The sequence below is a fragment of the Clinocottus analis genome, unplaced genomic scaffold, assembly GCF_023055335.1.
Source record: "Clinocottus analis isolate CAN_PGR_092001 unplaced genomic scaffold, fCliAna1.0.p SCAF_5, whole genome shotgun sequence".
Taxonomy (NCBI): Eukaryota; Metazoa; Chordata; class Actinopteri; order Perciformes; family Cottidae; genus Clinocottus; species Clinocottus analis.
In genome coordinates, this window is record NW_027176207.1 from 20,562,644 (window position 1) to 20,578,636 (window position 15,993).

Below are 15,993 nucleotides of genomic sequence, written 5' to 3' on the forward strand. Positions count from 1 at the left end.
GCATGATGTTCATGCAAAAATAACTTGTTCAACATTAACTTTTGATTTCTGAAAACAACAAGTAACAGCCCTGGTTTCACTTTCAACCCGTAGCATGGAAGCACAAGTTACATCAGTAAAAACATCCCTTTACTTTTAAAAAGTACCTGCTGTTGCATGTCATAACATCATAATTATAGTGGTTGCTTAGCTCATAGTGTGGTACCACTGCATCATCTCTTCACCATCTTAATTTTAACTAAACTTATTGTCAACATAAGAGTATTGCGCCTGATATAACTTCCTCTGTGCCGAAGAGCTCCATTGTTGTCCAAAAACTATTAAATCAACATGAATGAGCCACATGGAATAAGAGTAGAACAGATATTGAACAGGTTTTCCTTTGTTGTCAGTTATGGTGACAACACACGTCAGTTGGACCTCAAAGCATCGTCGCCACTCCGGAGACAGTCGGATAGTTCGTTTGTTAGCTTGTCCTTCCCCAGAGCGGCGGGTAGTGATGCGGAGGGACGGTTAAAAACAGTGTAGCATTAAAGCATGGGGGGAAGAAACTGGCTAGTTAGCTTCTTAGCTTGTCCTTCTCCAGAGCGGCGGGTAGTGTTGTGGAGGGACGGTTATAAACAGTGTAGCATTAAAGCATGGTGGAATTAACAAGTTTGCTAACCAGCTGGCTAAAAGTTTTCAGAACTCTTTCTTATGTTAAATAACTAAAACAGCTCTCACTTTGTTTGAAGAATTGTGCTTCGGAGCCTGTAAAAAGTGTCATCATTTAGTTTTTTATTACATCTTGGGTCCTATTTGTTTTATAGGTTTTTTTATATACAACATCCCTTAAAAAGAAGTCTGACAAGAAACATGAGCAGAGGATCAGACGGTTGTAAAGTATAGCCCCCAGGAAAGTCAAGTTACAAAGGCAGACGGTGAAATGTGTCTGTTTTTAACATCCAGGCTGTCGGATCCACGTTACTCCCTGAGGACATTTTTTCAGATAGAAGCAGACAGAAAGGGTCGAGAATATGTGTTTAAGTTATATATATCCAGGATGTTAAACTGATTTATCAGAGAAAACAACAAAGTGAACAACCAAGTCACCATTGCGATCAGAAAACAGTGAAATGAAGGTGTAAAGCCGGGTAAGATCTTTATTTAGTGTTACAATCATAACACATTCAGTAAACCTTCAGTAGCTAACGCTAACCTAATGATGAGCTAACGTACATGTCTCCTAAAAACCTCTCCGGCTAACGAGTATCACTATCACACAACTTTTAACGACAACGAGCTCAAATACAGTAAACCTGAAAGTTGTCCGTTTTAACCTCCATTTCTCGTAGTTTTCTAGTGCAATAATGGATTATTAGAGGTCACTTTTGTCACCTGGGAAAAGGGATCGCAATAATCTACAACCATTTCCGCTTCACTGCTATGAAATGACGGCCAAAGCTGCAACAAAAAGAACCCAAGTTGTAAACAAAACAGATCCATGCTTTAAAAAAAATAAATAACCAAATTAAAAGTCGTTCTGACCCCAAATTATATTTATATATTATTATTATTTTTTTAAACATAAGGCCTTTTTTGCAGGCGTAGTGAACAGTTGAACAAAATAAATTCCCATTTAACTGCATATTTTTCTAGACAGGCCAGCATTATGAAATGTAGGATCAAATAAAACTTCACAAACACAACAAGAGCTATGATACGAACATGAAAACATATTGAGAGCCCAACAACAAGATGGCAGATGGAGAAAAAAAAAGGGAACAGCTTGGTACACAAACAGTCAAACCGGTTGTTTGAGTCTGTTTGAGGTACATGGGAACACGAGAACCCCCGCCAGTGTTTATATCTTGTCAGGTGTGTTTTTTTCTGTGTATTCTTCCTCTTTGTAGCTGATGTCAAAGAGTCACCTGAACACAAATCAAACAGCTCGAGACTTCTCGTACCAGCAGTCCTCTGCTGTTTCGTGTCACTGGGTTTTTGTAGTTGTAAGACCCTGTTTACAACAGTTCAAACATCTCTTCACTGTACATCCTTCTCAAAATAAAACAAAAATCTTTGAATTTTTTTTTAAAAAGCTTCATATGATACAGTTCATGGTTCTCAGTGGTGGTACGCAGGATTCCACGTGCGGTACCAGGACCTGAAAGGACCAACGGGGGATCAGATGGTTATCAGAACACGGAAATGTACATTTACTCAAGTACGCAGTACAAAATGGAGGTACTTGTACTTCACCAAATCAAACACGTGATGATTTTATAGAATATAATGCAGTAGATTTAACTATCCAACACTACAGACGACTGCAGGGATGAAAAATGTTTGTCCAAACCAAAAGTCAGCACCAGATGTTTTATTCTGACAAAAAGCTAATAAGATTTTTCCAATTAAATTGTTTATAAAAAATATACTCTGTTCCGAACAAAGCTTTATGGTACAAACAGGTTTTGTCAGGCAAAGTCATCTTAACATGAAAACATCACTTTTATGATTTTTGAAGTGTGAATACATTCAGAAGTAATAAGCTAACGGTATTTAGGCTGTAACCACTTAGCTAGTCCCAACTCCTGAAAGCTTAAAAAATGATCAGATGGTTATCAGAACACGGAAAGGTACATTTACTCAGGGACGCAGTACAAAATAGAGGTACTTGTACTTCACCAAATCAAACACGTGATGATTTTAAAGAATATCATGCAGTAGATTTAACTATCCAACACTACAGACGGCTGCAGGGATGAAAAATGTTTGTCCGAACTCGAAGTTAGCGCCAGATGGTTTTCCTTGAGAAAAAGCTAATAAGATTTTTCCGATTAAATTATTTATAAAAAATATCCTCTGTTCCGAACAAAGCTTTATGGTACGAACAGGTTTTGTCAGGCAAAGTCATCTTAACATGAAAACATCACTTTTATGATTTTTGAAGAGTGAATACATTCAGAAGTAATAAGCTAACGGTATTTAGGCTGTAACCACTTAGCTAGTCCCAACTCCTGAAAGCCGTGAAAATGTGCGCCTAGAGGAGTATTTACGGATGTATTTGGAGAGCAAAACAATATAATCTGTTTAACTTGTGCAGACCACAGATTTTATAATCACCCCCCCCCCCCCCCCCCAAAAAAAACACATTGAAAAAGGAAAATTGCTGACTCATTTCCTGGTTTTAGGACTCATTCCTTGCAGAGCTAATTTAAACATAGCAGAAACATGCAGCATGCACATTAACATTAAACATCATATACAACAGAGAAAGATAGTTTTACTTTTCATACTTTGAACAGTGAAACGGGAAGAAACTGCTCGACTGTTTCGATCCAGTCCAAACTAAATCCGACCACGGGCACCTCTCGATCTCCTTCAACTCACAGGCTCCATGTTCTGGTGTCTTTAAAATGCATTTAGAGCTTAGTCTGAAGTTTCTTACCCTGGCGTGCCGTAGGAAGCCGGGTTGACCTGAGACGTTAAAGAGACGGAGGCTGCTGACAGACCGTTGGGGGAAGCGTCCCTGCTGTTTGGAGAGGAATTTGATGAAACTGGAAGGAAAAGGTAAAAAAACAAACATTATTATGCGTCATTTTATAACAGTGGTGTGCTATGTTTCCAACATCTTAATTCTGGAATAAACGTTATCAATAGGTAAACGTAGGAAACAGCACTTGCCTCCGCCTGTAGCCGGAGGGCTGTAGGATCTGGACGATGTGGACTGATACTGTGTAAAAAAAATGGATGAGTTAAAGCAAACTTCAAATATATATGTGATGCACCTAGACACCTGTAGAGGGACTGCAATTATTTTATTTTTTACGAGTAAAATAGAAGATAATATTCTAAAATTATATAGCATAGTAAAAAGGGATCATTCTGCATGGCGATGATTCTTCTCTACTTTTACTTAAATGGCATTTATCAAGCTCATTGTCAGGGCCATACTTGTCTTTTGGCTTTTACATGCTCATTCTTGCATCGGTATCACCAGATGAGCATTAAAGTATGGTGGAATTAGCAAGCTCGCTTGTTCAATGTTCGTTTTACTATCTGATTTCTGTGGTTCCTGACACTGGTGGTTAGCGTAGCTTAGCATAAAGACTGGAGGCAGAAGGAAACAACCAGCCTCTAAATTGTATTATAATAATGAATTGCAACATTTTAATGAAATTAATGAATGACACATGCAAATTCTTTTTAATTCTAAGTAAAAGAGACGGATGTTTTGGATGGCTAACCATTCTGGAGTTGTAGCCGTGTGACTTGACCGATAAACTCGTCACCGGGCAGTAGATCCTCTTCTCCTTCTGACGCCGATTGCAGAACCAAACTCGAACCACCTCCTTCTCCATGGCGAGCTCCTCTGAGATCAGTGTTATCTCCTCAGAGTTGGGCTTGGGGTTCTGAAAACAACAACAACAAAGACAGGATTTCCTCATTTAATTCATATCAAATTAAACATAAAAATTGGTGCTACAATAATATATAATCCCAATGTACAACGGCTTAAAGGGCGACCCAACCCCCAGCAAGTAATGGCCAAAAGTGAGGACTAAGCTGGGTGCATCGCCAACCCCCAACTCTGCGCCCATTGGCGGGAATAAAGTGTTCTCACTTACAGTAATTTTGCACGGTGTGTTTAGCTGACAGTCAAAGGAACAAACAAAATGCAGCCGAGCAGCTGCTGCGATCCAAATGGACGACTTTGAGCCGATTGTTTCTTCTTTTTGAGTTTGAATTAAGTGTTTTTTTATGACGCCTTACTTGGTGTCGAGATAATAGTTCGCCAATTGTGGAGATCTGAACTCTTTTGAGGGCTCCTTTCTTTAGATTTTGATTCAGTCTTGAACTCACATCATGGAAACGCTTCTCCAGAGTGAGCTTGATGTTTGTTTCAATGCTCGTCCTCTTTTTCCGCTTGCGTCCGTAACCCTCGATCAGCGGCGGCAGAGAGGTGGGGTTGCTCATCGAGTCCGGAGGCGAGTTCTCTAATGTAGAAAAAAAAAAGATGCAAGGTGGATTTTCTGCTTAAAGAGACATTTTTATTGAATTTTCCATTTGATTTGCTTGTTTTAGGGACCCTTTTCACGTCAACACAGAATAATCAATGATATACCGTGACAATGGTGGTCACTGTGTTGTACCTGCGTCACTCAGCCATTTCTCCAGCAAAGGTTTGAGCTTGCACATGTTTTTGAAGCTGAGGTTTAGAGCCTCGAAGCGAGAGATTGTGGTTTGGCTGAAATCGTTCCCGTACAGTTTTCCCATCGCAAGGCCCACATCGCCCTGTGAAAACACAAACACATGAACTCCATCACCTGCTCGTCATGCAAATAGCAAAGTACAGACCTAAAAAATCAGTTGGACAAAAAGATGCCTTTGACGCAAACTGTGAGTTTAGGTTCTGCTGTTTCCAAGATCCAGAATGAACTTTTACGCTCATATTTAGAAGAAAAAATAATAAAACTGCCCGAGGGATCAAACTGAGAAGTACTGAATACAAAGGTTTGAAGTAAAGCCGCTCTCCAACTGCACAAGACCAACATCTGGCTTTTCTCTTTGGTGCGAAGATTTATAATCCGCATTAATTTCCAGGTCAAATTAATCTACATCCATTGAGTTGAATTCATAATTCATCAAACAAACAGGGTTTTGGGCATTTATAATTGATTAACATGCAATTGATATGCTCTCCTAAAAGCCACGGGACTCCATTGATAGGAACATTGATTTGTCCTTGCTGATCATTGTTAGTCTTTCCAATGCTCAAAACCACATGCTAAAACAAATAAAACCCAGAAAAAGCTACTCTTCTTCTGGCAATATGAAAATTAGTCTATTGCCTATTATTAAAAGGTTAAAATAACCTGCATATAACTGCTTATTTTGGTGGAAAAAAGAGTCTTAATGTCCTTAAAGACCATGGAAACCTGGTCTCTTGGTTTTAAATCTTCTCCAAAACTTAAAAAAACTCAATGAGCACCAGTTTTCAGAGCCTTTGGAGGAAAACAAATCTCTTCTTCTTCTTAATTACCTGGGTGAATCCCAGTTTGATGCGTCGTTGTTTGAAAGCTTTTGCAAACTGCTCCAGCTCTTCCAGATCACTGGGTTCGTCCTGCGGTGGAACCGACATGTGTTTGGGCATCTGCAGGTGGGACATGTCCATGTGGTTCTCCATCGACGGGCCGGCCAGACCGGAACGACTCATAGCCTGGATCAGAGAGGCATCACAGAAATAATCTTTCTGGAAACAAAAGGTTTTTATTGTAGTCCAACAATAACAACAACAACTACAATGCATCTGCAAGAGACAACATCTCCTAGATGTTGTGTCTTTGCTCCATGCATTCACTTTGTGTTGATGTCTATGTGGACATGAGGAGGTCTGGGTTTACCTGGGGAGTCAGAGCCAGACCAGGTTGATGCTGCAGGAGACTAGTTTGACTCTGGCAGGGAAGAGACAGCAGGTTCTGCTGCAGAAGGGCTGCGAAGAAGAAGAAGAAAAAGCAGATTTTGATCAATTATTTGTTGTCAAGAAAAAGATGCAGCATGGCGTTCCCCCGGAAAAAAATTTGAACATTTAATTTAATTAAAGAAGACTTGAAACTAGAGATTGAGACATAAACTCATGTTTACAATGTTTACTGAGGGAATACATCAAGAGAGAAGTAGAGTCATTTATATAGACTTCTATACAACCAGAGGAGTCGCCCCCTGGTGGTCAGGAGAGAGAATGCAGCTTTAAGACATGAAGCATAGACTTCTATACAACCAGAGGAGTCGCCCCCTGGTGGTCAGGAGAGAGAATGCAGCTTCAACACATGAAGCATAGACTTCTATACAACCAGAGGAGTCGCCCCCTGGTGGTCAGGAAAGAGAATGCAGCTTTAACACATGAAGCATAGACTTCTATACAACCAGAGGAGTCGCCCCCTGGTGGTCAGGAGAGAGAATGCAGCTTTAACACATGAAGCATAGACTTCTATACAACCAGAGGAGTCGCCCCCTGGTGGTCAGGAGAGAGAATGCAGCTTCAAGACACTTCTGCATCGGCTTCACTGCTGTTTCCTGAATGTCCTTAAATGAAAGCTTGAAACATTCTTGTGAAAACCAAAAAGTCCTTCACTCAATAAAAATGGGTCAGTTGTGGGGCTGCACCTTGGTGGCTGGTGGGGCTCTGGGAGAGCAGGAAAGGTGAGGAAGACGACAGGTGAGACGGCGGCATCAGAACCAGCTGCTGCATGGTGTGAAGAGAGGTGAGCTCCTGGAGCGAAGACAAAAAACACACAACAACAAGCCGTAAATATAGTGAACGTTTAGCGAAGCATTTCACTGATGTACTACTCACAAGAATGTTATTGATTCAGTGCTACTTCATTTCAGACGGAAATATTGTACTTTTTATTTCATTGGATTTATCTGACAGCTTTAATTACTATTTTTGTTTACTTTACTTTGGAACACAAAGTTATTTAAAGTAGTAAAAGTTGTCAACGACATGAATTATGTAATCGTTAAATCTCCTAATCGATCACAATTAATCAGATACCAATAGGACCAAAAGTCTCGTTGATTTAGTGCAGCTGAGGCTGAGATATCTTTACTACCGAGTCCTCTGAATGGGTCAAAACTCCCACAATGCAACTTGATAGTGTCCATTTCATTAGACACCTCCCTGCCTGTTAAACTGTCAAATTCCATACGGCCATTTTTAACTCGTCCAAATCCGTCTCCAAACCCAAACTGAGATATTTACTGTGACGTCATCATCATCATCATCATCATCATCATCATTTCCTCAGAATTGACACAACAGTGTATAAAACAACTTTTAATAAATGTAATCAAGCTCAGTAAGAAGTGAATAAACTTCCATCACTGACACTTTGTGTTCACCTTCTGACACAATGTAAAATATAATAATACATTGCAATGCAAATTGTCTCACTGATATTTGATTTTTATTTTGGCTTACTGGGATTTAGGGGTTAAAATGTTGGGTATTCATACATTTAATTGCATTTATATATTGACACACTGACATTTTGGGGTTATAAAGTGTTAATTATTGTGTTTTTTGTTTTTTTATTTTAGCTAACTGGTATTTTGGGGGTTACATTTATTCACTGTGAAGCTCTTGTGTAGTGTCGGGGGTTATTTGAGTTGCCTGTGTTTTGTGTTTATGTGTTAAATAGGATGATAAAAGCGTTAAAACAGACCCCAGACAGCTGACCTCCAGGCACTGGAGAGCTCTGTGTCAGGTGACATGTCTTCAGCGTGGCGGCTGAATGAGGCGAGCCGTTGATCTCCTCTGTCTTTATCTGAGACGTCCAAAGCACAGCCAGTAACAGGATTAACTCAGATTTCTAGTGGACAGATCATATAATTAAAAGGATGGGAAATAATGTCGTTGCATATCCCAGGGGGGAAATAATCAAGTCCACAAGTGCACACACACACACACACATGCACACTTGTGCACACTCCAGGACCAGTTTTGTCATTAAACATGTTACAAAGAGTGATAGACTCTCTCCCTCCCCTCCGGCGAGCCAGTATGCAAATACCTCACCGCCACCCTCCTAACCCCTGACAGCCGTGTCACCTCCTGAAAAAAAACTAGCGCTGGAAAAAGAAAATGACCTCCTACGGCCAAAAAAAAAACCACCAGAGTGTTTGGAGAAGTAATCCAAATAGCTGCAAACTATTTGAGATGTTTCTAAAGAGTCATTATTGACACCTGCAGGTAGTTTCTCCTCGGGGTGTTGGGCGTCTATAAACAAGTCAGTTGTGTCACTCGCTTTAAGGTTCGGTTCTCTTCTCCTGCCTCCCGGCTGAATATATTTCCGTTTAGCTTCATTATTGGGTGCACGTCGAGTCTTTTTTATGATCTTTATTCCTCTTGTTGTCGACAAATACAACAAAGAGACAGAAACCAACAATTAATTCATGTCTAAGAATATTTTCTGCTTTTTTCCAAACCCTGATGTGCCTCACTCCTCTGTGCTTTAGAGCTCCATTGTTGTCCTAAAAACTACTCAAGAACCGGACATTTACAGGGAAAAACACAATAACCGTCCTGCTGCTGCAGACACTCGCTAGACAACCAAATGTGGATCAATCTGCACACTGAAAATAGTCCCCAGCTGATGCACTGCTCACTACTGATGGAGTAAAGTTTGCTGGCTTTTTAAAACATGTTATAAAGAATATACATGTGACCCGTCTTTAAAGATTTAGTCTTCAGTTGGAATCGATGGGTAAAGAAAGCATGGTTACACAGACTTCTTAAAAACATTGTTGTTTTTATATTTTGCACAAGAATTGTTGGCATTAGTAAAATATATAGATTGACACCTTGAACATACAAAGAAGCGTGACCTCGTTTATAATACAGGGGTTTTGCTCTCAATCGCTTTGTCAGCCTTTGCAGCGAGATTATGTCTCCAAAACTAAACCGACTTCCAGCAAGAGTGGGAACATTACGTAAAAATAAACAACTTAATGCTTCATTCACACCCATGAGTCACAGAGTAGGAAAACACATTGCTATTGCCGGATGATTGGCGACTTTATGTGCCTAATTTTCTGTACCAATAGCTAGCTAGCTAGCTTATTCCACCATGCTTTCAAGCTACATGTATGGCTTTAAAGCATGGTGAAATAATCTAGCTATCTTACTGCACCGTGCGTTCATGCTACACTGTTTACTGAATGGTCAGTGTAGCATTAAAGCATGGTGGAATAATCTAGCTAGCTTACTGCACCATGCGTTCATGCTACACTGGTTACTAAATGGCCAGTGTAGCATTAAAGCATGGTGGAATAATCTAGCTAGCTTACTGCACCGTGCGTTCATGCTACACTGGTTACTGAATGGTCAGTGTAGCATTAAAGCATGGTGGAATAAGTGAGCTAGCTAGCTTTTGAAGCACAGTCACCATGCTTTTAAAGCTAGCTAACTTGCTAATTGTCAGTAAAAAATACTCTCTACAACTTTCAAACATTCATTCATAGTTTGAGCCATCGCACGCAAACATAATTAATTAGTCAGCTGACGTCTATGGTATGGTGTTTCTTTTTACATCTTTTTAAAATTTTTGCAGAATTTGATTGTTTTTTAGCGTGAGTGACATTTTGAGTTCACTATTTTCTTCCGTGTCGATGATTTTACGTGGGAGATTAAAGGTGAATGTTTTACATCTGTGCACTACATTAATTACTTTTCCCAGTAAACTTTTACCTACTGTTGAAATCTGAATTTTAAAAAGCCTCGGTGTGACACACAGACGTTGATGTATAATACAGGACGCATGCAGTGTCAGCAAAACAGATATTTGTAGATATTAAACATTTCTAGGTCTAGTTGTGAAGACACATCGAGACATTTTGACCCAGATTTTAATTTTGTTGGCGTTGGAACAAGTTCCTGGTGGTTTGTTTGAGTCGTTGCTTTCTGTGGATGTTCTGTCTTTTAATTGTCTGGTATTCAACAGGGAAATGTTGTAAAAACCAGTCACATTAAGTTACCTTAATGCTAAAGTTAGTACTTAAAGATTAAACTAATAATAATCCACGTCTGCTAAACAGGGAAAGGAGGGCACGACATGTAAAACTAAACAATCAAAATCCTCCTGATGACATTCATCGTTCAATAAATCCTCAGTAATAAAATATTGAAAACTTTGGTACTCACTTGTCGATGGAAGGCGAGTCCGTTTTGCTCTAAATGTCAGAAGAGAGAGAGAGAGAGAGAGAGAGAGAGAGAGAGAGAGAGAGAGAGAGAGAGAGAGAGAGAGAGATTCAGTTTGGTCTTTACGTTCATCTTCTTCACAGTGACACATTAAATAATATAAAGATATCTGTCAACATTACATGTTAAATTTCACACAATTGCACAAAAAATGAAAAATAAAGACGTTCAAATTCAATTAAACTGAACAAAACGTCTTGGTGGAAGTGACTTTTTCTGCTTTTTTAAAATCTTTTTGTTTGATTTGACTTGAATCTCTTGTAAGTAGTTAGTCTTGTGGTTAGTAATGTGAGTAGTTAGTGATATGAGTAGTTAGTCTTGTGAGTAGTTAGTTAGTTACTCGTTATAGTCCCTCTGTATTCCCATGAGTTGTTATTCGTGAACTGAAAGTGATTAGTAAAAAGTAAAGTAATTCTAAAGGACACTTTGTTTCTTGCTCTTTGCTGTTTGTCCTCTTTTTGTTGCTTTTATGATTTTGCCTTCATCCATAATGCTGAAACACGTATTCTCGCCCATGAAAAAGCACCTAAACACATCATGAAGAAAAGGACACGAGTCTTTAGCAGAAGGCTTCGTCCTGCCGGTGTTTGAAGAGAGGACGGGCAGACGGCTGATGGAGGAGGCGGAGTCAAAGGTGTGCTGGATAAGCTCACATCATTTGAATGTCAAATTGGGCCTTTGGACTGTGTGTGTGCGTGTGTGTGTGTGCGTGTGAGAGAGAGACTGTGAGCTGCTGGAGACACACGATGCAAATCCGCCCATAACCCCTTCACCTCACCTCACCACCCACCAGGCCACTTTGCCCCCCAGCACCACCAGCATCACAGCCGAGCTTCCAGTATGGAAATGACCAAGACATGCAAATCAGCTGTGAGCGCAGTGAGCCGTGTTAGCATTCCGTCCTGCTCACACACACACACACACACACACACACACACACACACACTGGGCAACGACGTCTGCGCACTGTACATCTCCATTTTAACCAGTTGTTTTGTCTTTTTGAGTGTGTAGATTATTACAAACTGTGATATTTCCCCTTTGGCGCGATGGTCTGTTTGATGAATTATTGTCATGATTCAGCCCGAATTTCACATTCCTGGAGTGTAAAGTCACAGAAGATGTACCCCAGTAAAAAAGTAGAATGAATAAAACTTTAATAATCCTTTTAATAATCCAATAAACAAAATCGTATCAACAATAGCTTAAAAAAGAGACTTTTCCTGTCCTATACGAGCTAAATAAATGCGATTTGCATTTTTTTAGTTACTATTACAGTAATTGTCTCTCGTGGTTTTAAGTTTTAAGAAATCTCTGCGCATTCTCGTTTTGTACAACCAGAGATTAAACAATACAGACGTGATGCGCGAACGCCACGCGTATTTAAAGGACGTCCATATCGTTATTGTTGTCAGCGAACTTCAGAAAAAGCAACAAAACCTGCGTTCACCATCATATTTAAAAAGAATTCATCAAAAATATAGTTTTTTCTTTCTTCAAGGGCTCAAGAAATCTTCTAAAACGGCTGTTTTTAATTCATAAAAAGGAGGAAACTGCATTTTCAGGGGACTATTTTCAGCGGCGGATTAATCCAGGAGTCACTCATCCATTGTTTTGGTCTTTTCAGTAAAATGCAAAACATATCCAGACTTATTGTTCACTTTTTCTAGAATTTAGTTCTTTATCGCGTGAGCAGCTTTGTGCAATGCATTATGGGACGGCAGACAAACAAGCTGACTGCTCGCTCTGAGCGTGATGCTTTAACTCGCACGAGGGTCAGAACTTTGCGTCGGCCTTTTCTGTTTTCACGCGTTCTTAGCATCTTAATATCTTTCTGTGTTTCTTTGAGGTTGTCGTGATACAGAAAAACTACACAACTATGCAGATTAAAGTGAATCAGAGACGGGTTTTTTAACGAGCAGCAGGTGAACGTTCACGCTGTCAGACTGAAAATCTCACCGAGCAAATTATTATTAAATCAAAGAGTTTGAGAGAAACTTCTGAATCAAATGTTGTTTTGTAAAATTAAGACATTTTTTTGTGAATTATCTGCAAAAATGTTCTTACTCACAGCAGCTTAAAGGAACAGTTCAAACATCTCAAATGTTTATTCCGCAATTTATCATTTTGGATTGTTTTGGTGTTTGGTTTTGAAAATATCTTTCCAGAAATCATGACCCAGTGACTCACAATAATATAAATAAAGACCTTATAGCTGCATAAAACTGCTCACAACCAAATCTTTATTTATGTTTTTTTAGTTCCAATTAATTGAAGCGAATACAGAAATCTCTACGGACAATATCTCCAAGATGTTGAATAAAATACTAAATGTAAAATGATGATGTGTAATTTGGGGTGAACTGTCCCTTTAAGCTGGATTTAAACAAGATCTCAGTTGGAAGGATTCAACTTTTCCTAAACCTTAAATTAAATGCTTTTGTTGGCTAAACCCAACAACGCAGAGCATTCTGGGTAAAAAGACACAACAACTCCCTGGTGTCAAAGTGCCAGACATTTCCACTGAACGTAATCAAAGCGGCAAATTTAGATTTTTCACGCCACAAAATGTACATAATTTCCGGGAGGTTGCACAAAGAGACGTGTGGACAACTTTGGTTTCATTTGTCCAGGTTTTCTGATCGAGAATAAAGCTTGTGATTAAATTAAAAGTTGAAATATTAAAAGCGAGGATTATGGGAAAGCACATTGACGTTAATATAGATATTACTCAGCATAATTGGGAATACCCACATATATATATACTGTATTTATATCTGTGTGGGCATATTAGAGCTGATATTAATCCACTCTGTAATACACTCAGGCCTCACAGTAGCCCGTGATGAGAGCTGCATGAAGTGCAGCTTGGTCTCGTCTGGTAGAAACACGGACGTGTTGCACTTCCACCAAACAGATGTTTCTCTCTCACGCAGCCATTGTCTGAATTTAAAGGTTCCACTTTTTTTTGTGTGTGTTCTTTTTCTGTTGCTGGTTCCTGGTTTTCTTTTGTTTTGGCTTCGTGGGTGTCAAGTTGGAGTCCTGGACCCCGCGGGGCAGCCGGCATGCTTCTCTCGTCAAACAGCCTCAGGTGCATCCTGGTACGGCAGCCAACTGCCATGATACCCACACACACACAAACTAACACACACACACACACTGACACACACACTCACACACACTCTTAACACACAGGAGCAGCTGTAAAAGCTGCTTTCATTCCTGCCGCATCATATGGACCAGTATGAGGAAGATGGTTGTCCCTGAGGGAAGTTGTCCTTAAAGGGACAGTACACCCCTAAATAAAAAAACAACATAGTTTTCCTTTTACCTGTATAGTTTGTTTGTTTTTTAATCTAAACTGCTACCGTGAATAGAAGTGTTTTCTTAATGACTTTTACTTGAACTTTAAAAAGAAAAATGTGTAATTTAGGTGAACTGACCCTTTAAAAATCCTCAAACGGTTTCAGTGAATGTTTTTTTTGGTCTGCAGCTGCTCTCCACCATCATTTTGTGGCATGAATCTAAAATGTTTCATTCATATTCTGGGCTGCAGTTGGACGAACATTACACAAAGTTTAGGTAACAAAATCCTTTCGTTTAAGGTTGAGGAAAAACTTAAAGGGACAGTTCACCCCCGGTTGCACATATCGGCCGTGGAGACGTCTGCATCCTCCATAATGTAATGCGACCAGGTGGCACTCGTTAAACTAAACGTCTCTTTCCAGACAGGATGACCCGGTTATTTAAGATATTTAAATAGTAAATAGTTTAAATAGTTTCATGCAGGTTGGACTATGGTTGAAAGGAAATGGTTCTCATGTGAAACTACTGTTTTCTCTGTGTGTGTGTATCACTTTAAGAGTCATATAATCCCATTGTATCGGAGAGGAGAAAAACATCTCTATGTTTGATGGCTCCGAAAATAGGCAACCGACACCAAAACAATATAGATTGATGCAAAGCACTGCAGGTAAGAGGGGATATAAGTTTTGGATTTATTGGTGAACTGTCCCTTTAAGGACAAATATCTTTCCTCACACTGGTTACGAACATGTTAACAATATGTATTTTGAATTGTAGGCTGAACTGTGCCTTTAAGTTGCTGAAAAAGGAAACATTCAGCAAAGACAAGTTGTCTTTTAAGACTTTCCAGGTACTTTTATTAAAAATGTTTCCTGATGTAAACAACAGAAAGAAGCAAAAAGTGCAGTTTAGTTTATAAAAGGTTGTGTTCTTTTACCACCAAGAAGCAATAGCAAGCACTCTTCTGATATTATACTCTTTGCGTTGAAGCTGAAAAACTCCATGAAAAAAAAAAATATATATAAAAACGATAAAACAATATTTCGTACATAAAGTGCAGCATCACACGGACTCGTCTGTGTGTGTCTGTGTGTGTGGAGAGGATGCAGCGCTTCTACGTGCCGCTGTGAGGGAAGTAAACGACAAACAAACAGGTGAGTCCGTCCTTACCTGCCTGCTCGGCTGGAGCCTCCGACTGCTCCACCGCGTCTGCGCTCATCTTAATATCTGCAATGACAAATACGGCTGATTTTCCTGCAGGATTGCGGCTTCAACAGGACAATGAAGCGCACCTGGAAAACGATCTGGAGTTTATTCTAATGGCTTCCTCCTCCCCTCCCACCACACACACCTCGACACACTCCTACTTGTAATATTTATAAGCGAGGCCGATATTCCCGGGAAGCACTTTTATGAAAGGGAAAACCGCACAAACTGTCATTTAAACTCCATGATGGTGATTGATAAAAGTACCTGAGACTCACCTGAGAGGGGCCGACGGGTCGAGTTGCTCCGGCTGCCGTTCCGTCCTCTCTGATTATTCACAAATGAAGTGTTGCGGATGAAAACTTTTTAGGAAAAATCCACCGGCTGCTCGCCTGCATTTTCCTGAGTGGAGAAACGTTCACCTTCTGCAGGAGCCTGCAGCCCTGCAATGCATGATGGGATGATTTGCATATTTGCCCCAGTGCGACCTATTCAGCTTCACCTTGTTTGCATAAAACAACAATGGGCTCACTGCAAGTTACAGCGTGTGTGCGTGCGTGTGTGTGAGTGTGTGTGTATGTGTGTGTGTGTGGAGGGGGTTTTAAGATGCTGGAGTGGTCGTTTACTACGAGGTATACGAGTTACTGAGGAGGAACTGGGTTTACTCTTTTTTTATATTTCAGTTATAAAAGAATAAACCCTTTTATGAATACCTGTGTTTACCCAGCACTTCATTACTG

At 39.9% G+C, this 15,993-nt stretch overlaps 1 protein-coding gene across 1 annotated transcript; it reads right to left on the bottom strand.

Annotated features, from left to right (window-relative positions):
• Positions 1-475: 475 nt before the first annotated feature.
• Positions 476-15,296, bottom strand: pou2f3 (POU class 2 homeobox 3). The gene is made up of 12 exons (XM_068600514.1): positions 15,218-15,296; positions 10,685-10,713; positions 8,208-8,309; positions 7,147-7,252; positions 6,384-6,472; positions 6,023-6,232; positions 5,133-5,274; positions 4,843-4,976; positions 4,227-4,391; positions 3,664-3,712; positions 3,428-3,536; positions 476-2,143 (listed from the first exon to the last, which is right to left on the bottom strand). Exons 1-12 carry the CDS (start codon positions 15,264-15,266, stop codon positions 2,104-2,106), a joined length of 1,224 nt encoding a protein of 407 aa, XP_068456615.1. The 5' UTR covers positions 15,267-15,296; the 3' UTR covers positions 476-2,103.
• Between the last annotated feature and the right edge of the window lie 697 nt (positions 15,297-15,993).